Source organism: Mangifera indica, chromosome 5 (genome assembly GCF_011075055.1).
Source record: "Mangifera indica cultivar Alphonso chromosome 5, CATAS_Mindica_2.1, whole genome shotgun sequence".
Classification (NCBI taxonomy): Eukaryota; Viridiplantae; Streptophyta; class Magnoliopsida; order Sapindales; family Anacardiaceae; genus Mangifera; species Mangifera indica.
Window position 1 is genome coordinate 7,063,847 of NC_058141.1, and position 26,430 is coordinate 7,090,276.

Genomic DNA, 26,430 nt, shown 5'->3' on the forward strand with positions numbered 1-26,430 from the left:
GGACTATTTCCCACCCAAACTATACTGAATTCTCAAAGTTCTCCCCATTAACTATGAAAATATCGTTTACCCACCCATGACCTGTTAAATTTAACAGAATCCTAACCCCTAAAAATTTAATCTCATTTTCTCCCCTAAAAGTTTAAAAACTAACATTTTTTTCCTAAGTTAAGTTTGAAAAGATCTCATTTCCCCCATAGGGTTTAGTTTCAAAACCTATTCACTTTCTCTAGCGCCATCGCTGGCTATCTCTCTTTCTCGATAGTTTCTCTTCTATCGACGATCCTCTTCAACTCTACCCCTAACCTATCTGATGTCGAGAGACGACGTCTGGGAAGAGAAATCGTCTTCCCAGACGATAAAGACGAGATCGATCGATCTCATCTTTGTCATTTGGGAAGATGATTTCTCTTCTCAGACGTCGTCTCTCGGCGTTAGATGGATTGGGGTGGAGTTGAGGGGGGCCGTCGGTGGAAGAGAAACCGTTGGGAAGGAGAGACGACGGACGATGGCGCCGGAGAAAGTGAAGGGGTTTGGAAATTAAACCCTAGGGGGGAAATGTGATCTTTTCAAACTTGGCTTAAGGGAGAAAAGTTAGTTTTTTAAATTTAAGGGGGGAAATGAAATCATATTTAAGTTTATTTTTAATATTAAATATAAAATAATAATTTTACTCTTACTACCGTTAATTTTAACTACTCATGGGTGGGTAAACGATATTTGTATAGTTAATGGGAGGAACTTTGAAAATTCAACATAGTTTGGGTGGGAAATAGTTGTTTGGCCTTTATATATTTGTCAAAATATAACACAATCCATATTTTATATCCATTTCAACATGTATATTCTTTTTTGGCACTAGCTTGATTAGAACGCTATCGTCTCATAGAGTTGGACAACGGCTCACCATTTTCGTAGGGCATATTATGATGACATATGAGGGTTGAAGTACCATGTTGCCAGATGAGTAGGAGTGGCCCAAGTTATTCATGAAGATGGTGAAGGTGGATTACACCCTTGGTTTGTTTTACAAATCATGAAGGGAGATCGATATGGTATTGTATATGCGTGTTTCTATTATAATTTACTTATATAAACACGTGATTGATCACTAGAGTCCTCGATTTTTGTGATTGATTGATCACTATATATGACTCTTAGACAACTTACATAGATAACATTGATAGGCCGACACGACGAATGTGACCCTATACTACATTTATCTTAGCATTTTGGTAGGGATGAGTCTTTGGACCACTGTTGGGCATACACCACGAGAGGATCATTTGGTATTGCGTTGAGCAGAGCGAATCCCCTATTAGGGTGAGGGTTTTGGTGACTACGGTGCTTTTATGTTGTGCTTTAATGTTGTGCTTTATAGAGTGTCTAGCATTTTCACAAAGCCTATATTTTCTTTACGAGTCGTCCACCTCAATGCATCGACGTTTGACCTCACAGTTATATTTTTTCTGCATCGAATAGATCACGGATGTACATTTGTATTTATCATTGGTTATTCATATGATTTTTGAGTTGTTATATATATATATATATATTTGCGATGGTTTATTGGTTATGCGTTTGATTTTATGTTTTTTCTTTTATTTTTAGTTTTATTGCAACTTACCTAAAAAAGTATGAATTTGAACTCAAATTTTATGAACACATGTTTGGAACATAAATAATACTAATAGGCCAAAGGACTATTTCCCATCCAAGGTATGCTGATTTCCCAAAATTTTTCTCGTTAACTTTAAAAATCCTATTTACCCACTTATGACTGTTTAAATCTGTTAATTTTAATATCAAAATCATCATTTTTATATTTAATATTAAAAAAAAACTTAAATATGATTTCATTTTCCCCTCCAAATTTAAAAAACTAACTTTTCTTCCCTAAACCAAGTTTGAAAAAAATCATATTTCCCCTTTAGGGTTTAGTTTTAAAATCCAATTACCTTCTCTAGATCATTGGTCATCTTCCCTCCTGATGGTTCCCCTTCCTCCGACGACTTGCCTCACCTCCATCCAACCCTTCTGACATCTAAAAACATCGTTTGGGAAGACGATTGTCTTCCCAGACGATGAAGACCAAATCGTCAATTTAGTTTTAAAATCTGATCACCTTTTCTACTACCATCGTCGACCATCTCTCCCTCCCAATGGTTCCTCTTCCTCCGATGACTTGCCTTACCTCCACCCTAACCCCTTTGACATCCAGAAACATCGTCTCGTCTTCCCAGATGATGAAGACGAGATAACCCAGACGATGTCTTCCTAGATGACAAAGACAAGATATCTCGTCTTTATCATCTGGGAAGACAATTTCTCTTCCCAGACGATGTTTCTAGACGCCAGAGGGGTTGAGGTAGAGGTGAGGTAGGTCGTCGGAGGAAGGGGAACCATTGAGAGAAAGAGACTGATGATGGCACTGGAGAAGGTAACCTGATTTTGAAACTAAACCCTAGAGGGGAAATGCGATTTTTTCAAACTTGGCTTGGGGAAGGAAGTGTTAGTTTTTTAACTTTTAGGGGAAAAAATGAGATAAATTTTTCAGAAGTTAGAGTTCCGTTAATTTTAACTAACCATGGGTGGGTAAATGAGATTTTTATAATTAATGGGAGAAACTTTGGGAAATCAGCATACCTTGGGTGGGAAATAGTCCTTTGGCCAAACTAATATAATGTTCATGGATTACATAAATAATATTCATTTCAATAATTGCATAAGTAAAACATTATTTACACTAATTAGATTACATCACATGTGAACAAATACTTAAATGAAACTTTAATCAAACTGAATCGATTACATTTATTTTAACAAATACATAAATCATATATTAATCAAATTAAATAGAAGGTTGTGAAGATCTCTTTCCTTTATCTCTTCTGAATGAGTATGATATGACAGAGCTTGGAACCGGTGCTGGGTTTTTGCATTGTGTTTAAACATACCCTAGTTGATTACACCAATTGCAAACCTTGGGCGTAACGATCTCACCTTGTGAAAGACGTCGTTTTCTATTTAAAGGATAACCCGATCGACGACAATTGAGAACCGGGGAGGGGGGGCAAGATTACTTTTTCTTTAGTGGTAGGTAACCATTATGATTAGTTCACGAATGGATTGACAGGTTCCGCATACATTGCATGGTAGTAATCGTTGGTGAAGAAATGATGAACCCATGAATACACATTTGTGAGTCTCATATGTTTTGCAACGGTAATGACATGCTTGCATGAAATATATAAAAGTTGAAACTTCTTACATTTATAAACCATTTCATTAAAGTTCGAAATGCCTATGTATCTACCACTACTTATAACCTGATATCGAACATTTGTAACTGGATGAACCTCTAAGCGCATAGCCTTCAACACATGGTGGCCAAACTTTTTCTCTGTCTGTGGTGTAACATAGTAAGGGCATTCATCTATAATTTGAAAAAACATCAACAAGCAGAAGGGTAAAAATTCATTATCAGTTAGATAAGTAGTATTAACTCTATACATACTTGCATGAGTTCTTCTCTCGTAAAACCAATATTGCAATGTGCCCTGAATGAACTCAGCCAACATTGTGATGGGCAAACTCTATGCTTGTCTGATGAGGGCATTAAATGACTTTATAATGTTAGTTGTCATTATGTTATACCTATGCTCTGGAAAATATGCCCTGCTCCATTGGTGCAAACCCACCTTACATAATTAAGCCTTGACTGGAAGATGCACCTCATCAATAGATCTCATTATAGCCTCAAAACTTGTCACTGTATATGACTTTGCAGCTTTCCAATATAAACACACAACTTGTGAGTTTAAAAATAATATGAGCACTTTGTTATCAAAATTTATAAATTTTTCACTAGTATAAAAATTTTATAAATGTATAAACACGTTACTTGTGAGTTATGCTTGTACTTTGATAATATGTTATAGAGAAGGTGATGACAACAACACCCATGGTGTATATCTGTAAAGACTTCAACCATTGCAAAGTATATAACATAATATCGATATGAGATTATTGCCAACTCTGATATTTCATTGATGCAATATTTAAACTTTGTCAAAAACCAACACCACGTTTTATAATCTTCCTTTTTATCGAAGCCGAAAGCAATTAGGTAGATCTAATTATTACTATCAAGGACCATCATAAGAAATAAATGTCCTAAATATTAACATTTAAGGAAAGCATTGTTAGTACAAATAACAAGTAAAAGATATTATTTAAATGCATGGATGGAACAATCTAACACCATGAAAAAATATTGAAGCGATGCTTATAGTCTGTTTCTATAGCTGTCACAATTCTTGAATTAGCATGCTCTAAATTATAACAATAATCAGGAAAGAGCATAAGTGACTCTTCTAGTAAGCTCCTCAATAAATGTAATGCCCAATTTCTTGCCCCTCGAGCATGTGAATATGAAATGTCAATTTTATATCTGTTGGTGATATCGATAACGATCTTTTTACGCCAATAAATATGATCAATTAACACAAACTTTGACTTCATTAATTGACTTAAAGCTCAGGCCCCAACTTGTCTGTGATGTGACTTTATCTGATCTACTGAACATGTGTGTGTAAGATTCATTTTTAGGTTTGAAAGACTTGACTGGATTTTACTATTTTTCTTGATATAAACCATTTACATTTCTCATCATAACACTAAATTTTCTATCTCCTTGTGTTTGATTGAAACACTTTGTATTGAAATCGCACTTTGTATTGAAATCCTTTCTCCAAGGCAAATTGGTCTATAACATTTTTCAAGTGTTTTTATCAGAAAATATCACCAAGTTTTATAGTATTCTCCTTTTGGATTGATTTTGCACCACTTGATGATATTTAAGATTAAGGAGGAAAACCAGGTAGCCACTTAAATGGATCAATGGGAACAATTCATTAAACACCCCTATGTATTATGTGAAACTAAAATGTTTATTTCATAAATTGGTTAATATCCAAATAACCCCTATATTTTTCTAATACTTTTTTACTCCCTAATATATTATAATTATCAAAATGCAACCAATATTTTCATAACATATACGAACTTGATATTCTTATAATATTGAAATATCTTCTCTTTGTCTACGTATTTTATTTAACACCATTATCTTTTGTCTAATTTCAAAATACTCTCTATATTTATCTAGCGTTTCATTTAAGTATTGTCTTGTATCAAAATGTTCCGATATTTTATCAAAATATCTCTATATATTCCTAACATTTCATTAAAAACTTTCTTACATTTTTTAATATCAAAATACTCTCATATTTTTTAACATTTCATTTAACCCCTATATTTATCTAACATTTTATTCAACACCCTCATATATTGTCTTGTATCAAAGTACCTTTATATTTTTCTAACATTTCATTTACAATCTTCACACATGGTTTAATATCAAAATGCCCCTTATATTTTCCAACATTTCATTTAAATCTTTATATTTATCTAATATTTCATTTAACACCCTCATATGTTGTTTTATATTAAAATGTCTCTACATATTCCTAATATTTCATTTAAAACTTTCTTATATTGTTTAATATAAAATGTCCCGATATTTTATCAAAATGTCTCTATATATTCCTAACATTTCATTAAAAACTTTCTTACATTGTTTAATATCAAAATACTCCCATATTTTTTAACATTTCATTTAACCCCTATATTTATCTAACATTTTATTCAACACCCTCATATATTGTCTTGTATCAAAGTACCCTTATATTTTTCTAACATTTCATTTACAATCTTCATACATGGTTTAATATCAAAATGCCCCTTATATTTTCCAACATTTCATTTAAATCTTTATATTTATCTAATATTTCATTTAACACCCTCATATGTTGTTTTATATTAAAATGTCTCTACATATTCCTAATATTTCATTTAAAACTTTCTTATATTGTTTAATACAAAATGTCCCCATACTTTATCAAAATGTCTCTATATATTCCTAACATTTCATTAAAAACTTTCTTACATTGTTTAATATCAAAATACTCCTATATTTTTTAACATTTCATTTAACCCCTATATTTATCTAACATTTTATTCAACACCCTCATATATTGTCTTGTATCAAAGTACCCTTATATTTTTCTAACATTTCATTTACAATCTTCATACATGGTTTAATATCAAAATGCCCCTTATATTTTCCAACATTTCATTTAAATCTTTATATTTATCTAATATTTCATTTAACACCCTCATATGTTGTTTTATATTAAAATGTCTCTACATATTCCTAATATTTCATTTAAAACTTTCTTATATTGTTTAATACAAAATGTCCCCATACTTTTCTAATAATTCATTTAACCCCTCATATTTATTTACATTTCTTTAACACCCTCATGTGTTGTCTTGTACAAAATATCTCTATATTTTTTTAATATTTCATTTAAAACCTTCATACATTGTTTAATATCAAAATGTTCCCATATTTTTTTAATATTTTATTTAACCCCTTAATATATTATCAAATATCCAAATGTCCCTTATATATAATAGATAAACTTGATTTAACAAATAAAATTAAGTTTTGGATTGAGATTTGCATAAATATTTTTTTCTCACGTTGATTTCTTTCAAATCTAATTTAGAAAGTAGAAGTAAGAGTTTGAATGATATGAGAAATGTATGAGAGTGAGAGTTTATATAAAAATAGTGAAGGATAGTTTTGATACTTTCAAAAATTCTAGGCCGTTTTTGCTTAGGAGATGGAAAATGGGGTATTTTTGCTTAGATGGGGGTAGAGTAAAGCATTTAATTTAATTTCCCTTTTTAAAATATGCTTTTATATGTGTGTGTGTGTATGTGTATATATATATATAAGAAATACGGATTACAGTTTTGTTCGATTTGAAAATTGTTCAAATCGCAACCCAAACTATAATTTTTAAGCGGTTTGATTTGGTTTTATGGTTTAAATTGAATTACGCACACTCGCATATGCACCCTATAAAGATTTCAAATTCTTATTATAAATATATAACATATAATTATAATATGAGCAATACTTTTAAAATACATTTATAATCTAACTAATCAAATCAAATTTTTATTAAATAAAATAAAATACTTAAATAAAAAAAAAAAAATTTAAGTGATTATAATTATATAAAGATAAAATTATATATAATTTATAAAAAGTTTAACTATTGTTGATATTATTTTTCAACATTTTTATAATTTATCCTTAATAAATTCTATTAATATAATGTTTCTTCAAAATATTCGAGTCAATTTGGATCGTATCAAGTTACTTTCGTATAAACACTAATATTATTTAATTTAATTTTGAGTTGTATCGAATTCACCCAAAAAAATTTCATTTAAAAAATACTCAATCCTATTCTAATATTTTTTGCGTTATGCCGTCAGCTCTAGATATAACTATGCATTTATCACAATAACCCAAATGACTAAATAGTCCATTTTAAGTAGTCTGGCCATTAAAAAAAAAAAAACATATTTTATGTAATGAGAATATGGTAAAATGCAAAAACATAAGGACCATTGCCTCCCAATGGCTTGCAAATTCCAAGCAGCCCATCAAAATGCTGCATTTGGAGTTTTAAATAGTACAAGAGAAAGAGAGGAAATAGGTTAAGAGACAATGCCTCCGAGAGGTAGTTGAATAGTAAATATGTGTTATCCAAGTGGCAAAGAAGACACGGATATTAGAACTTTGTTGATAATATATCAAATTCTGACAAGTGATTAGTTAATCCGTCACTGTATGTACATAATACATGGAACATGTCGGGATTAGTTAGTGTTCAAAATTTTAATATTAGTTTTGGTCCTCATTTCAAGTTAACTAATTTTTCTCTTTCTTGTATTTTGATTTAATAAAAGGTTACTTGGCAGTTGAATCACATGAAAAATTACCCTTTAAAAATAAACAAAGTACTTACACAACAATACTAAATTAAAAAAAAAAACACAGTATACACTAGAAAATCAAATTAAATAAACACATTAAACATATTTATTTTTGATTCACTATGGATAATGTATTTATTTTTTTATTTCAGATTATAATTTTAAAATGCGTTCTTTTAATTTATAATTTGGATTTGTACTGCATAATGTGCCTTTTTTGTTATTAGTACATGTATAGTTTTGTTACAGTTATTTTCAAAAATTGCATTCTCATACGAATGTTTATTTTTTTAAAAAATGTAAAGACACCTAAGTCTAACTGGACGAAAAATTAGTCACTTGAAACGAGAAGGACCGACCTGATATTTGAACTACATAGCGTCGGACTTACGCGCCTACCCTTCCTATAAATTGCATTCTCATATTTCACAATTTCGTGAATATGTTTTCTCCCATTTAATTATTTTCATATTTTCCTTATTTATTATGATATAAGGAATTAATGTTGTTTGTTCATCAGTAATTTAACTGAACTTGCGAACCCTGTGGTGTAGGAGTTTCTTTTTTCTATTTTAACATGTCTCAAGATTTTTTGTTGGAACGTCCTTTGTTTGGCGGTGCAATTACTAGTACTTTTCCTCAGAGGTTCCAGGTTAGCTGTATTGAAATCAAATCATTTATTTATTTATTTTTGTATGAAATCGTTCTTGTTTAAATATAACTTCGATTAAGTCTAGACTTGATTAAGAGTTTTGATTGACTTTTGAGTTCACAATTGTAGGATGTGAGCAATATTCGGCAAGTCCCTGATCATCAGGTTGGTAAGATAGATTATTTGGTTACCGACATTCAAATGCTATACGTTCGAGGTTTTTTTTTTTCTCACATTGTTGAGTATAATTATTGTGGATTTAAAGGAGGTATTTGTGGACCCAGCACGTGATGAAAGCTTGATGTTTGAGCTGTTAGATTTCAAGCATGAAGTTGCTGATAGTGAAAGTGCTAACTGGTTCCTTCAAGACCTTGCTACTGAACAGAATGCTGAAGGATGTGTGGTAACATTCTTGGTTTTATCCTTGTAATTGTTGAATTAATTGTTTTGCACATTATTTTTACATCTAGAGATTGTATTCAAGCTTTGTGTCTTCTATCTTCATTCATTATTACTTAATGTTTGAATGCAATTATTTGTGATGAAATAAGGGAGCCTATTGTGTGTCATTGATTATAAGTGCATAGGTTATTTAGTTTTCCTAACTTGATTATTGATAATTGATAGTGAATGAAACTATGATTTTTTTTAAAGCATATAGTAGTTAATACAGGTTTCAATCACCCTATTATTTGGTATATTTTTTATGAGCAATGCTATGTGTCCCCATTTTGAGTATCCAATTTGGTACCCACATGATGTGTCATCATGTGATTAAGTGCTATTTTATTCTTAATTTAAGATCATTTAATCACATGATGATGCATCATTTGAGTACTCAAAATTGAGTGTACATAGTTTTATTTGATGTCACATAAATCAAACAAAATACTCTTCATTTTAATTTTGTTTCTTCCTTCATTTTGCTTATATGTGTAGTTATGTGTAGTTATGTGTGTGAGAGAGAGAACTGGTTTCATCGTGTTACAGAATTTGTAAATATATAGGGCTTAATTATAGTGGTTTAATTATAGTAGAAGTTGATTATAGGATCATAATTATAGGAATCAAATATCCTCTTTCCTAATCTAGGATACCTAATGTGTGTATATATATATGTATCTCTGTAATAGTGAAAGTATGAATGAAATTATACTTTTCGTTTCAGTTTTGTTCATGGTATTAGAGCCTGATTTGCCCTAGTGTGCAAATTTGAAAATTACTTTTTGCCCTAGTGAGCAATTCCGTGGTTTACCCTTGAAGAGTGACTATTGAATCTCACTGCCACTCTAGAAAAGAGCACGCCTTGACGATCGATCATTTCCTAGAATCCGGTCATTGGAAGTTTAGTGCGTGATCCATATGCGCTGCACGTTTCGTCTACAATGTTCAAATTGGATCTCTTGCTTTGACTTGCATGAGTTCTCACTACCGACACAGTTAGACTTAAACAATGTTGACGGTTTAGATCCCTATAATCTTGTTGCTATCGTTGGAATAGTCGTCGTCACCAAATTTCTCTTTTGGATAAGATTTTAGCTCCTTTTTTGTTATTCTCTTTTTCTGTGCAGCATATTCGTGCACTCGATTGTTGTAGAAATCAGTTAGTCCGACATTTTCTTGTTGTTTATTCTCTTTGGTTGTTTTGAGCGCTATTATGACTGATATTAAACCTATAATTATGGCTGATATGGTTTCAGTGATGTCAAAAATCACTGAACACTACCTTAATGGTTCAAATTATCTAGAATGGTAGTAAAACTGTTCAACTATATTTGTTAAGCCTTGAGAAAGATGATCACCTTATGCAAGCTCCTCTTATGGATGATGCTAGACAAACATGGCTAAGAGATGATACTTGATTATTCCTGTAGATCCGAAATTCTATTGAAAGTGAGGTAGTTAGTTTAATTAATCATTGTGAATTAGTTAAAGAACTAATGGAATATTTAGACTTCTTGTACTTTGGAAGAGGTAATCTTTCTCGTATATATGAGGTGTGCAAAACTTTCTATCATGCAAATATACAGGGTAGGACTATCACATCTTATTTTATGGACTTCAAATGAACTTATGAAGAATTTAATATGCTGTTACTTTTTAGTCTTGAAGTGAAGGTTCAACAAGCTCAACAAGAACAAATGACCATCATGGGCTTTCTAGTTGGTTTTCCCTCTGAGTTCAAAACTGTTAAATCTCAAATACTTGTTAGTCGTAAGATTTCATCTTTGTATGACACATTTACTAGGGTACTTCGCATAGAAAGCACCCCATCATTTTAGAGTAATAGTGCTTTTGTTAGTCGAAGTAGTGCACCTAAAATTAGACGTTTGTATAATAGGAATGGTAATAGAGGAGGGGGAAGTAGCAACCGTGACAAGGTTATTGATCGAAGTCTGGAGTCAAGAGGGATTGTGTGCTATTATTGCTATGAGCCGGGACATACAAGGCGCACTTGTAGAAAATTGTAGAATCGGGCTCCAAAATGCTAATTAGCACATGTTGCAACTACTAACACTGTCGCCAATTCATCATCTGGAGAGACTATTATGATTTCTGCATATGAATATGCCAAGTTCTCTTAGTACTAGGAATTACTAAAGTTTTCATCGACTTCTATCATTGCCATTGTCGAGTCAGATAAATCAAATACATATCTTGTTTTCTCATCATCCAAATGAGACATTGATTCTGGTGCTACAGATTATATGACAGGTAATCTTAGTCTTTTTTCTACTTTTCTACTTTGTTCTTGGTTCTGACACTGTTAATCTAGCTCCATTAGTTTCATTGTCATCTGTTTTGAGTCTATCACAGTTTTCTTTTAATTTAATCTCTTTGAGTAAACTCACTCATGTGTTTAATTGTTGTTTCTCATTTTCCCCTGATCATTGTTTATTTCAAGATCTTACGACGAAACAGATTATTAGTAGAGGACATGAATCCGGGGGTCTTTATATCCTTGATATGCAAATGCCAAGATCCATTACATGTTCTAGTGTCTTAACTCCATTTGAAGCTCTTTGTTGGTTAGGACATCCTTCTCTACTTTTGTTGAAGACCTTATATCCACAATTTTGTCATGTGTTTTCGTTAGATTATGAGTCATGTCAATTTGCCAAACATCATCATTTGCCTTTAGGTTTTAGAGTCAATAAATGAGCTAGCTCTCCTTTTGAGTTAGTTCACTCAGATATTGGGGTCCTTGTCCTATTTTGTCTAAAACTGGATTTAAATATTTTGTTACTTTCGTTGATGATTATTCTTGTATGACTTTACTTTTTTTTATGAAAAATCACTCTGAAGTGTTTTCTTATTTTTATACCTTTTATGCTGAAATAAAAACACAATTCAATATTTCTGTTCATACCTTACGTAGTGATAATACCAAAAAATACTTTTCTAAATCCTTTTAATTGTATTTGATCCAAAATAGCATTCTTTATCAATCCTTTTATGTTGTCACATCATCTCAAAATAGAGTAGCCGAAAGTAAAAATAGACATCTCCTTGAAATAGTTCGAGCACTCTTGTTTCAAATGCAAGTTCCCAAACAATTTTGGGTTGATGTTGTTTCCATATCCTATTTTTTGATTAACCGTATGCCGTTATCGGTTCTTCAAGGTTAGATTCCTTACAGTGTTCTTTTTCCAAATAAATCTTTGTCTCCTGTTGAACCTAATATATTTTGTAGTACTTGTTTTGTTCGTGATATTCGTCCTGATGTCACAAAGTTAGATCCAAAGTCTTTAAAATGTGTGTTTCTCGGGTACTTTTGTTTTCAAAAAGGATATAAATGCTTTTATCCCGCTCTAAATAGATATCTAATGTTAGTTGATGTTACCTTCTTGGAAAACGTTCCTTTCTTCTCTACTTCTCCTACTTACTCCATTTAGGGGAAGGATGATAATTTTTTGGTGAATACTGTTACCTCTTCTCACCTTCTAGAGGTCTCTCCACTTACTACTCCTACATTTATTAGTTCTCTAGAGGTTTATCCACTTGAAGAGTCTACCACTACCAGGTCACCTATTACCCAGGTCTATTCTATATGTCAACAACCTCTAGATACATGTCTTGAACCAATCTCTTCGTTGTTAGATCTAGTTTCTAGTGATATTGATTTATCAATTGCTTTTCGAAAAGGTAAAAGACAATGTACTTACCCTATTTCTTCTTTTGTTTCTTATGGTCACTTATCCCTTATTTCTTGCTCCTTTGTTGCATCACTTAATTCTATTTCTATTCCCAAAACTACTCATGAAACTTTATCTCATCTTGGTTGGTGTGAGGGTATGATAGAAGAAATGAATGCCTTAGATGATAATAACACTTGGGACTGGGTGAATCTACTTACAAGAAAGAAGGCCATTGGATGCAAATGGGTGTTTACAGTTAAGGTTAATCTGGATGGATCAGTGGCTCGCCTTAAGGCTTGTCTTGTTGCTAAAGGATATGCACAAACTTATGGGGTGTATTACTCTGACACTTTCTCTCTTGTTGCTAAGTTAACATCTGTCTGTTTATTTATTTCTATGACAGCTACCTATAATTGTCCTTTACACTAGCTGGATATCAAGAATGCCTTATTGCAGGGTGACCTTTAAGAGGAAGTTTATATAGAGCAACCACCTGGTTTTGTTGCTCAAAGGGAGTATGGGAAGGTTTTTCGTCTTCATAAATCCTTGTATGGTTTGAAACAAAGTCCTTGTGCTTGGTTTGGAAAATTTAGTTAGACAGTTCAAAAGTTCGGCATGATAGAAAGCAAATGTGATCATTCAGTTTTCTGTAGACAATCTGAAGCTGGTAGTATTCTTCTAGTTGTGTATGTTGATGATATTGTCATTATTGGAAGTGATATTGTGAGAATTTCCTCTCTTAAGTCATTTCTTCACTCAGTTTCAAACAAAAGATTTAGGTGGATTGAAATATTTCTTGGTTATTGAAGTGACAAGAAGCAAGAAAGACATATTCCTATCTCAGAGGAAATGTGTGCTTGACTTATTGACTAAGATAGGAAAATTGGGAGCTAAACCATGTAGCACTCCAATGATTCCTAATTTACAGCTTACAAAAGACAGTGAACCATTTGAAGAACCTGAGAAGTATAGAAGATTGATGGGAAAGTTGAATTAGTTTATAGTGGCTTGCCCCAACATTGCATATTCTGTTAGTGTTGTGAGTCAATTCATGTCTTGTCCGATAGTCGATTAGTGGGCAGCTTTAGAGCAAATTCTGTGTAATTTGAAGGGTGCTCTTGGATATGACATAGTATATGAAAATCATGGACACATTGATATTGAGTGTTTCTCAGATGCAAACTGGGCAGATTTCAAGATAGATAGAAGATCTATTATTGGCTATTGTGTTTTTGTTGGAGGAAATTTGGTATCGTGGAAAAGTAAGAAGCAGAGTGTTGTGTCCCGATCTAGTGCAGAATTAGAATATAGAGCTATGACACACTCTGTGTGTGAAATAATGTGGGTATATCAATTTTTGACTGAAGTGGGTTTCCAAATTTCATTATTAGCGCGATTGTGGTGTGATAATCAAGCTGCTCTTTGTATTGCCTCTAATCCTGTGTTTTATGAACGAACTAAACATATTGAAATTGATTGTCATTTTGTTTGAGAGAAAATTCAGTAGAATTTTATTTCTACAAGATATGTAAAGATTAGAGAACAACTAGGAGATATTTTCACTGAAGCTATAAATGGGGTTCGAGTTGATTATATTTGTTACAAGCAGGACATGATTAACATATATGTTTCAGGTTAAGGGGGGGAGTGTTACAAAATATGTAAATATGTACATTACTATATAGAGCTTAATTATAGAAGTTTAATTATCGTAGAAGTTGATTATAAGATCGTAATTATAGAAATCAAATATCCTCTTTCCTAACTAAGATACCTAATGTGTATATATATATATGTATCTCTGTAATAGTGAAAGTATGAATGAAAGCATACTCTTCGTTTCAGTTTTGTTCACACCGCTTTTTATCTATTCATTTTGGTAATTTAAATACCTACTTAAGTCAGTTGCAGTTTTGACTTTCCTTTTTGTACACATATCAGCTGTTGGAGCAGTCAGGAGTGATAGAGGCCCCTGGATTGCCCTTTGGAAACATCCCTGCCACCTTTACAACTGCAGTTGGCCAAATGGTATGTGTTGTAGTGATTGCATGTAGCTAAAGTTTCCATTAGCTTACTTATTTTGGCTTTCAGCTGTCTCTCTTATTATATATCCTCCTCAAATGCTCACTGAGGACTATTTTTACTGCAATTTTTGAACTTGATTTGCCACTGTGTTATTGCTTATGTCAATTAACTAACTTTCATGTCATGCATAATAGCTGTAGCACATTTCCCAAATACCAGTTGCTCACCATCTCCTTTTATTTTGGTATTCTCAGAATATGTGAAGACATAACTTTTTATAATAGAATAGAATTTATGATTCACCATCACTATGATAAGTACCCTAGCTTTTGCATGCTGTAAATAGCAAGGCACCCATGCTAATGTGTTTCTCAAAGTTATTCTAAGATTTAGATGTTTTTAGCCTGGTCAAAGTTCTGTTTGAAAATTGTAATAGACATAATGTTGGCTAGTATTTGAGTGAATTTGAACTGAGGTCCAACTCCTGAAGAGCTTACCATTAAAATGTTTCAGTTTGACTGTATACGTATTGGTTTTTTTTTTTCTTTTTGGTTTTTGGGGATTTTATTTATATAAATTGTTTAACCATGTTACTATAATTAGATACTGTGAGTATTTGAGTGACATTTGACAGAGAAATCAGAATTTTTTCTTTGAGGGTAGTGTAGAGTTGGAAGCTTTGGATAGCTGTAATCTCTAATTTTAATTTCTAATTATATTCTCTCTGAATTTCCTTCTTTGATAGTTTTCTAGAATGCTATCAAATGAGAAAAGTTTAACTTTATTCATACTCTCTGCTTCTGTACACAATCTATTGTTGAAGTATCAAGTAGAAACCATGCTTGTTTAGTGAACAGTCCTCTAGGGAAAGAAAGTGTTTGTTTCATATCAATGACATGAAATTGAAAATTTTTTGTTGGGACTCTTTCTCCCTAGAACTTTGTCATCTCACATTGCTGGTACTTTATCAAGTAAAATTTATCATAACCTTTGCATAGGCTATTTCTAAAGGGAGGCAAGGCAGGGAAGCACAAAATATTGTGAGGGTAAGTTCATTTTGTGATTTTTTATTGTCAGTTAGTTGTTGAAAGATGCTAATTGAAGTTTACCACTAATATCTGTAGGTCTATTTGGCAAATTTACGTTTAAGGCAAGTTGGTACAGATGTACTAGTAATTGTTTATGAGCCCATTGTGATAAAGTAAGTAGCGAGAGCATAACAGTAGAGGAGCTTATCTTTGACTCTGTGTGTGTGTGTTTTTTTTTTAAATTGTCAAATGTCAATAAATAATTTTTAGGATATAGTTTTCTTACATGAAAGTTTCACACAAACTTTCATGTATGTTGATGAGCACATTTCTTGTAGCTGTAAACTTGATATATAGCTTGCATTAGGGGCCTGGATCCATCAGAGTTACTGTAAAGCATAGATTAATAAATACTACTACTAAGAACTTAGTTATATGTGGCTGGTTCTTGAAGATTTATATAATGCCAAAGCCCAAAAAGAATTTGATATGTTTTAATTCTGCTAATGCTATTTTTTGTGTCCCTATGACCTTCACTTTGAAGAGAGTTCCAAGTCTATCCCTTGTACTTTAATCACTTTAAATTGAATGGAGTCTTTGATTGATTTGTTCTGGTTTTAATTAAAGGTTTTGGTCTTGTTTAATATCTGTTATTTTTAGAGCTTTTTTATTTTTTATTTTTGGTTTTTCTGTATAGTTTTTGACACATCAGCTGACTACAATTTACTCTTGTGTCCATTGTATGTCTCTGGTTGATTTCTGATCTACTCATGTATCTCACTGTTTTTAACTCACATTAATTATGTATTAGTTTGGTTAGTATAAAGTAAGATAATGGGTTTATGACATCAAGACCCTCATTCTTTTTAACCTGCAGTCCATATCTGTTACTTCTTTTGGTGGAAAGCAAGTCCTTTTCCTGAAATCATGTTTATGAAAGTAAATTTAGCTTTTCCTTGACAAGAAATCTTGGTGTAAAGGCATGTTTTAATGTTCTCTTTTCCCTCCCTCTTCATAAGGGGTATTTCTCTAATGTTTCCGTTGTTCTGTCATTGTGATTGCAGCCCTTTGAGTGAAAGTGCTAGCACAGTTGGTGCTGGTTTAGCTGTTCCAGCTGCACAATGTGGATTGATTCCAGTATCTGAGGTCTTTAAACGTGCAGTTTCTAGCTTCAAAGTTAATGACTGGAGCCTTTTTGGTGATGCTGAGTCTTGAGATTTGTTCAAGAGGCAGCTATGAATTCACAAAGACAAGTGCCCAGGATTCTTTTCTGAGTTGTTTTTTAAAAAATTGTGAAAGGTTGGCTTAATTCCTTGCATCACTCACTTTCCATACATTCTGAATGTGTGTAAAGAATGTTGAGATGATTTTGTGTTGCAGTTTTATTGTTTCTGTTAATTTCTAGACAAGTATATAAGATTCTTCCTTAGGGAAGATAGGAATCAAAAAGAGAGTTGTAGATGGAAAATTATATCTTTGAATTAATGATTTTGAAATGCTACAGAGGTGTAAGGTAAACATCTTTCGAATCCAAGAAAATTTTGCTTACATAAATTGTTTTTTATTTTTGGGTGAATTACATAAAATGTCTTTGCAGAGGCTTGTTTTATCTTGTTAAACTTTTGCATGTTACAGTAGCCCTTCCACTTGAATGTTGAAGACTAGGATTTGCCTTGCAAATTGAGTGAGTATCAGGCTAAAAGAATTGGTATTGGACTGGCCCATCTGACTGTTGTTCAATATTTGAGCCGACAGAGTATCACGTGAAGCAGATAATGGTAGCATGTTTAGAATAAAGGTAAAGGAGAAAGTGGAGAAATATGAAATATGTAGTTAAATTGTTGAAAACATTAAACATGTTAATTAAGTTTTAGAATGACAGCTTTATCAAGTTAAAAAGTAAAATGTTTTGAAAGATATGGTATTGGAGATTGTGTTTTCGTATCAAAATCAAATCATAGGGATTGTATTGTACTGGCAACTGGCAGGCTTTATAAAGTGTCTGCTTTTTATAAACTACAGGTCGGGTTGTCCTAGTTGTAACCACGACAACTCTCTTCCTTATCCCCAATACCAATTTTTTTTTTTTGGGATGAAATAAAATTGAAATATTGACATTTTATATATATTCAAAAATCCAAAATCACCTTAATTTCTTTTATATTAATTAATTCTAATTTTCAGTCATAATAATTTATTTATTGTAAAAATACAGAAAAAGAAAGAGGGGTGAATGGTGATAGAGGAAGGCAAAAATAATTGAAAAGGTCAATCACGTGAGTTGAAAGAAAGGCAATAGCGTGGTCCAATTGGTTTATGACAAAATTTCCTCTCAATTTTCTAATTTAATAATAATATTTTATTTTCTAACTGGACAATAAATAATTGTCGCAGTTTCAAGTCGAAAATATTCCAAAACTATTATTATATGCCACTTAAAAGTTATCAAAATCTCCTGCAAATAATTTTTTTTTATTATGTTTAAAAAATTCAGTTGAGATACAAAGGCCGCAAAATTTTCTAAACTTGTGGGACGTAATTGTTCCCTAATCTTTTAACCAAAGGCGAACACCGGGATATCTCTTAAAATTTTCTGAACTTGCGGGACGTAATTGTCCTTAAATCTAAATGGAGTTAACTTAATTTATCTAAAGGCCCAGCCCACTGAATTGTTGTGTCTGAAAAAGGACGCAGTTGAGGAAAAAGTTAGGCATGCATGATGTGACATCATCAGCCCCAGTTCATCATGGCATCTTATCAATGCCACATGTCAACACATAATTCCATTATATCAAATAAACTGATGGACGTTGTGGAAAAGAGAAAGAGATGAAAGTGACGTAGGTGCTTAAATGTCAGGTCACCCACCAACTATGGCAGTGAGAGTGGAGAAGGGCAATAGTAAGTGTGACATGAGATGGACAGGACAGCTACAGCAGTAAGTTTTTTGCTTTGGCAAATTCATTGGAGGCATGTGGTCAACATTACTTACCCTTTCAATCTCACCAATCCACCCCCACTAACTAAATCCTACGTCAAGTCTCCTCATCCTGGTTTGGTTTCTCAGTAATTTAATAACATCCTCTCATCCAGACATGCTTTTCTTTTCACTATCCCTAACACATAAAAGAGAACAAAGATGCCTTTCTTCTTCTTCTTCTGCTTAGTATGGGCTACAAGGTTGAATTCACTACTTGTTGGGTCCATTATTAGAAGTTAATTTGTCCCATTCAGGAGTCTTGATAATTAAGAAAACGTAAAATGTAAAAATAGAAAAGAGATGGTGTGCCGACAGAGATAGAGTCAAATTTTGCGGGTGATTTAAGAGAAGATGTTGACTGTTAAACAATTCTGTGATTATTATTCTCTGTCACTTCGTTTTCTGGATGTGGAATCATTTTAGCCAACCTGTCATTCCTTCTCCAGCTTATCCTATCTTTCTTTTCTTTTACTTGCTTCTCTCTATAAACTCCAATTCCAGTTTTCAAATTTAACGTACTCGTTTCTCCACATGGGTTGTTTTGTTTCTCCACTCCTGCCTAACCTTAAAAGGGTTTCCTTCTCTTTTATTACTAAATATCTTACGAAAGATTTCTATCATTATCGATCAACTGAGATTATCTGTTAGCTTATTAACTTATTGTTTTTTAATTTTAATTTTTACATAATATTGTATGTCTCATGCATTTTTTTAAAACTTTCCGACACATTCGTATGATATATATATATATATATATATATATATATATATATATATATAAAATAGTGGTGGAGCTTTATTAATTACTTATGGAGCTTGACCAAAAGTAGGGAAAAAATGAGTAATTTATAACAGTAGCAACATTCCGACAAATTGGTATGAATGATTAGAGTAGAAGGGAGGGTCAGCCATCCACATCACCGGCCAAGGCAGGTGATTTCCCATCACTCTTTGTGATAAAATCTCATGGGACCCTAATTCTATCTTAATCCTTACTTCCTTCCTTCCTCCCCACTTTCTATTTATAACTATTTTATGAATTAGCTGTTATGCACAACTAATCACTTTGTTCTTTCCTAATTCTATCTAATCACTTTGTGTTTGAAAGGAAGCTTTTGATAATAACAAATGCTTGTTCTTAAATTTTCGTCAATATGATTTATAATATTGTTGTATCTTTCTGATTTATGCACAACTCTAATAATTAAGAATCTTGCCGTATTAATTCTAGAAGTTGTTCTTTTATTTGGTAACAAAAATAATGCTCTATCTCATTTTCCAAATGAAATACATGTTATTGCAATATTCTTCTGACTTCAAATTTTGAAGAACAGGTTTTATGTTTCTTCAAATTCTAATAATTTTCAAATGAAAAAAGTATTGCGAAGTGAGTATAACTAATATGATGTATCGACACGCCCCGCGTCGAGATTAACAAAACCACCTACTTTGAGAGGCAATATCATGATGCCTAGAACATTTTTTGATGCTTGGTCTTATACAAGAGTATATAGTTGCCGACGCAAAAACCTATCATGGCAGGTATTAATCCTATTATTGGGAGACTGTGCAGTACAAAAACGTGATGGTAACAATATATAATATAAATTATCACTCAAATTAAAAAAAGAAAAAGTTTGACAAAACTCATTTATGTCTATTGCTAAAAGGAAAAATCATTATAATAATATCGACACAAATACACAAGAGTACATATGGTAAGATTAACATACAAAAATATAATCAAATCAATCCACAAGATTATCGTTTAGGTTATATAATATTGTATTAAAATTAGATTTACTTAAATATTCGATGGATCCATGCATTATGAATTCATAGAGTTCTTGAGATTTACCTAAATCGGGTGACTAATATTCTTCTCTTAAAACCTTTTTGAATTACAACTTAAAATGGGTTAAGCTATCATGTTTTTTGATATTATGCTGGGTTTTGGAGAGTGGATTTACCCTTAGAAAAACCTTTAATAGCTAATTATCTTTGGGTTTTGGAGGGCAGGGGGGGTTGGAGGAGGGGGTGAATAGAATTATTTAAAAACTTAAACCAAATTAAAATTTTTAAACAAATATTTAATTAAACACAATCACACAAGTAATCTCCTAAAAAAACTCATGCATAAAATAAAGAGTAAGGGATATAAACGCTTAAGATTTATAATGGTTTAGAGTTTTCTCTTCCAAATCTCCTAAGTCCACTTCTTCAAACAACTAGTTTGAAGTTTCACTCGTAAAGAATCACCTCTTTACAATAGTTTTTTAAGATTTGTTAAAGTACACTAGTTGATTCAAGATTACACCTAATATAATAGTTTATCCGGGAATATCCTATTTACATAATTCCTCTTTCGAGGTGGATTAAGTGTGTAAATATTAAAAGAATAGCTACTTTTGTGATACTCTATTAATATAAACCTATTAAGTTTTGTGACAATCAATGACCCTACAAGGATTCTAATCTATCTCTAGACTTATATTTCTAGGTTTAATGATCGGATGAACTAGTTGTGTACCTATCTTTTGTTAACCTAAATCAACCTACAAATATGTATGATATTTGACCAGTAACATTACACAAGACTTTAATTCCCAATCATTAAATGAAAAGCATCATCATAATTTAACTAAATAAATAATAAAAACAACTACGTAGTCATGGGGATTGAAAAATCCCTCCAATCGCCTATAAAGTATATTTAACTACTCATACTGATAATTACAAAAACACAGATTAATAATTCAAAATAATTCATAACACATAAAAGAATAAGAAGATGACGTTTAGAAATTCTGGTAGAATGCTCAAGCTTGATCTTTTTGATTCTTGGTGAAAAATTTGCAAGTCTTGCCTTCAATCTTGAGTTTTTGTGTTGAATCTTTGATCTCCAATGAGTTTTGGGTAGTTGGAAGGTTGAATAGGCAAAAAAGAACTAATATTTTGCATGAAACACGTCTTTAAATAGCTTAGGGTTGACAATTAGTGCATATCCAAGAATCCTTGATATACTAGGATTTTGCAGATTTTGTTGGATATGCTTGTATTAGTTTCTTGTTTTGGGTGTATCAGTTTCCTGTTTTAGCTACTTGTATCAAAAACTTTTTGCTTGTATTAGGAAATCCTACCTAATTATGTGCAAGCTACCCAATTCATTCCAGATTCATTTCGATTAGCTTTGAGTCTTCACTAAATATGTTAAAATCACAAAATAAGGAAATATTATGAAATAGACATAAAATCAAATATAACTAACAAAATAAAACTAACAACATTCTAACTAAAATGCATCTAAACACTTAATGAATAGACACTAAATGTGTGTAAATCATACACTTAAGACACATCACAAAAACCTGTTTTGGATCATTCCTATAGAAAATTAATTTACAATATGCATAAAACACACATAGGGTGTTTATTCAATATACTTGCATAGGTAGCTCTTTCATCTTTCTCTAATAGTGGGAGGTTGCAAAGTTGTGCTTTCAGAATTAAGTGTAGACCTGCTTCTTGGTATCTATATGAAGCATAAAAAATGGAGACAAATTTGTGCTAAAAGGTTTGCCAGAACTTAAAGACAAAATATATTATCGTGAGAAAGGTAGAATATATTTCTCACAATGGCTAGGTTATGTGTATAATAGTGTGTTAAACATCACGAGAAGACATACATATATATAGACAAAAGGGTGGCCTATCTGGGTGTTGTGCATGGCCTAGACAGGTTCAAGCATGTACACTCAGGTGACATAAGTGGCTTGGTTGTACATAGTATGGGTGGGATAATTCCCACTTGTACATATGTACAAACCCATTTAAGCTGATTCTTGATAAATATGTATTCTCGGGTCTTGTAATTTACATGCACTTGGGCTTGTCACCTACACCTAGTCTAGGTGCTTGGACTGTGTGTACATCACCCAATTAATTCCCCTACGAATTTTGGCAGTCAACCTAAAATCGTGGAATAATAGTGATAGGATAAAATCCTATCCTTAACCTAATATGAATTTCAAATTAGGTGATATAGCTTTGAGTTTATCTAACTAGATAAACCCAGTCTTGCTATTTCTTAAAAGAAAGTGAAGAAGAAAGTATTGTAAAATTAACATGCATGCAAGGAAAATGCACGAATCAACACCATGGAAGCATATAAGGAAAAAGTGAGAATTTTACCTACTCCAAGCTTTAGTATTTGGTATAAAGTGATAGATGATAGTTCCACAAATGCCAAGCCTCTAAAGTAGTCCACCAATTATAACACCCACAGATAAGCCTAAAGGTATTTCAGTCTTAGTTTTTAAACATGGCGATTAATGAATTTAGGGCTACACGCCTATATGTAAAGGCATACACGACTTTGTATGGTTAGTAGAAGTTAATAAATGGATCAGATTATGATTGCGATAAAACAAAAAGTTACCATAGTTATGCAACTAGACACATAGTTGTGTATGATTTATACACGCTCATGTATTATATCTTGAAGATAAAAATAAAACGTGATCAATCCTAATTTTCTCACATTCATTTTGCTTCCTAGCTGCTTAAAAGTGAGAGAGTGTGAAAGACGAGTCTATGGTTACCTAAAGAGCCATCATTGATCACTGGAATCGTAACTGTTTTGCAAGGGAGACTTTGTCGTCAGAATCCAAGTAAGTGGAATGGCTTCCCTTGCTTGATCATGATTTTTACAACACCTTTTCCCATTAAATACACAACCTAAGGTGATTTTAGGAACTTGAAACTGGATTCAGTCAACAGATACTCTGAATTTAATATCTTTGAGTCAACGGATCTCACATATAAATAATGTAGTACCAATATGACCTTTCATATATAATATGATTAGCCCTATATTTATACACCATATGAACCATACACATCTGTATCAGGTTTGACCCTAATGTCCTAGGTCAAAGAATTATTTCGTGCACTAGTACAATCATATGATAAGTCATTAACTACGATTTAATGACCATATGACTTATCGTTGTTAGCATGTTCGAAAATAATGTACTAACTGTTAATCCATACTAATGCCTTAATGACATGACTATCGTTGTCATTTATATTAGTATTATCTCATGATATTCAGTGGAGGCATTTAGTATGCCTACTATGTGACATTATTGGCTAATTTATGTCACATCCATAGGAAACAATTCGATAATTTAATTTTATATACTAAGTGAATTATTTGGACAGTTCACATACATATTTTATATTAATACAAATAAATGAAACAATTTACATATATGAACAAAAAAACTCTTTCTTTTGTTAATAAATTATTACATATATATACAAGGTAAAATATCCTAAAACTAACAACACGAATGATTCCTTGTAACACCCGCAGGTATGCCTAAGGGCACTTTGGTCTTTTAATTTCTCGTTTGTGTATTTAATATATCTATATGATTTTTTGGATGCACGGTTGTATGGATAGACCACACACCTGTGTATGTGGTGGCAAGGACAAAATAATCTTTTCCTGTGTGATTTGTGAAATTTGGAAAGTTTGGGAGACATGCACATTTGTGTATACTGGCATACATGCCTATGCATAGTTAACGCATACGAATTTTTGGATAAGGAGTACTTTCATGGTGATTTCAAAAACTTCCATTATTGTGTAATAGAATACACTCCTGTGCATGATCAATGCACGCCTATATGTTGTTAATTTCTGTAAGAATAAAAAGAGACCAAATGCATTTGGTTGGACACTTTTTGCAAAACTCACCAAAAGTAGAGGGTTTGAAAGGCTTATGAGAGCTTTTGGAGCCACAGAAACACATGGGAAACAAAAGAAATTCACCTTGCCACTTGAAAACATGTTTCTGGTTAACGAAAGAGAGGTAAGTAGCATGGTTCCCTTTATCCAAATCTACTTTATTAATCTTGATATTCTATTATTTTGAATTAATATATATATTTATAAGCACATGATGGATAATTGATTTCCTTATGCTTGTTAAATAAATGGTTGATCTGGTGTATGATCATTTATAGATGATAATACATGGATGGAGAATTGAGATTAACTAAATGCAATTTCCATTTAGTTTACATGTTATACCAATTGTGAATGATTGTTTGTGTGTTTAGGATGGGTTATGCTTATTTGATTGGTGTAGTAATTGATTGAAAAAGGGAAAGATTAGGTGGAATGACTATACACATGAATTGATGACTAGATTAATATGCATATAGCTTTGATGTTGATGTTTTACCTTCAATCTTTTGGCATGTTATGAATATAAGATATATAATAGTATTTTTGGATGCATAAATGATATGATTTGGATGTAAAGGTAGTGTTTGGTGTAGGGATTTTAGGGCACTGGTAATTAGTAATGTAGCGAAATTAAAAATTAAAAATCAAAGAATCCTAAAAACCTTAATTAGGATACTCGTTTTAGAACATATATTCATGAACATACAAAATACTCATATGGTGTTTTAGATTTATACTTGTGTTGGTGGCTTTTTTAAATCTTCATATGGTTTGAGAATTGAATGCTATCCAACCCTCCCTCAAGAGACGGAGCCTTGGTATCTATGTAGAACACAAACATATAAAAAACAATCCAAGGGGAAGGCTGCTAGAGTTTCTTTCATGGATTAATTATGTTAACAAGAAGGAGAGAAAATATAAACTTATGGCTAGGGTTTTTTTTTTTTTGTATATATATGTATATAAAATTCTGACACACATTTTTAAATATCTGCACATGTTTGAGTGCAGTAAGGATTTCATCCAAACTCGACACCCTCAACACATATGCACGATTGGCATGAAAACATGCACAATTAACATGTTTCATAACTTGTACGGGTGACACAAAAATGTGTAGCCTGGTAAGTTTTCAAGCCATGCACGAGTGGTACCAAAAGTGTGCCACTCGACATGATTTTAGGCCTTGTATGACATGGTCAATAAAGTGTGCCACCAAAAGTGTACAAAAGTTTAAGATTACTAGGATTAGCACACATGTGTGTTCAATAGTGCAACAAGGATTTCATCCAAACCTAGCACTCTCAGCATACATGCACGACTAGCAAGTCAACATGCACAACTGACATGTTTCATAACTTGCACGGGTGGCACACAAGTGTGTAGCTTGGTAATCTTAGACTTTCATTTAATTTGGTACATCTTATTAAAAGAAAATAATTTAATCTTAGACTTAATATTTAAATTAAAAGTTTTTAATTAATTAGTCTTATCAGATTTTATGTGTAACACCCCTCTATAAAAACATACCTTTATATGGAATATGACCTAAAGAGAATTGTTCGACCTAACTTCTTTATTTAAAATAGTGGAAAACAACATGATAATAATACCTTAAATGTAACATGCGTGCAAAAAGGTGTAGACTGAATAAATACTTTAAATGCAGTAAAATTCTCCATTATTACAACCTAAATGTTTGAAAATAACTAAAAGTCTCTATAGTGTATAATTTAGAAATCAATGTATGAATAGCATAAAAAATTTGAAATAATAATCTTGCCCCTCGCCCTCATTTAACAGTTTGTTGGACCACTGACTCCTTTGCATGCATTGCTACTCGCCTTTACCTATAATACTATAAAAGGGAATGCGTGAGTGAAAACACTATGTAAGCTAGTGACAACATGGTACTTTGCACAAAGTAT

The 26,430-nt window shown here is 32.1% G+C and overlaps 1 protein-coding gene across 2 annotated transcripts; it reads left to right on the plus strand.

Moving 5' to 3' along the window:
* The first annotated feature begins 8,319 nt into the window (after window positions 1-8,319).
* Window positions 8,320-17,312, plus strand: LOC123217578 (ran guanine nucleotide release factor). Of its 2 annotated transcripts, none has more exons than XM_044638671.1 (7): window positions 8,320-8,572; window positions 8,702-8,737; window positions 8,838-8,975; window positions 14,653-14,739; window positions 15,735-15,782; window positions 15,861-15,937; window positions 16,829-17,312. In XM_044638671.1, exons 1-7 carry the CDS (start codon window positions 8,498-8,500, stop codon window positions 16,977-16,979), a joined length of 612 nt encoding a protein of 203 aa, XP_044494606.1. In that variant the 5' UTR covers window positions 8,320-8,497; the 3' UTR covers window positions 16,980-17,312. The 2 variants fall into 2 exon arrangements, with proteins under 2 accessions (XP_044494606.1, XP_044494607.1); XM_044638672.1 differs by having other exon boundaries at window positions 15,861-15,886.
* Window positions 17,313-26,430: the final 9,118 nt, after the last annotated feature.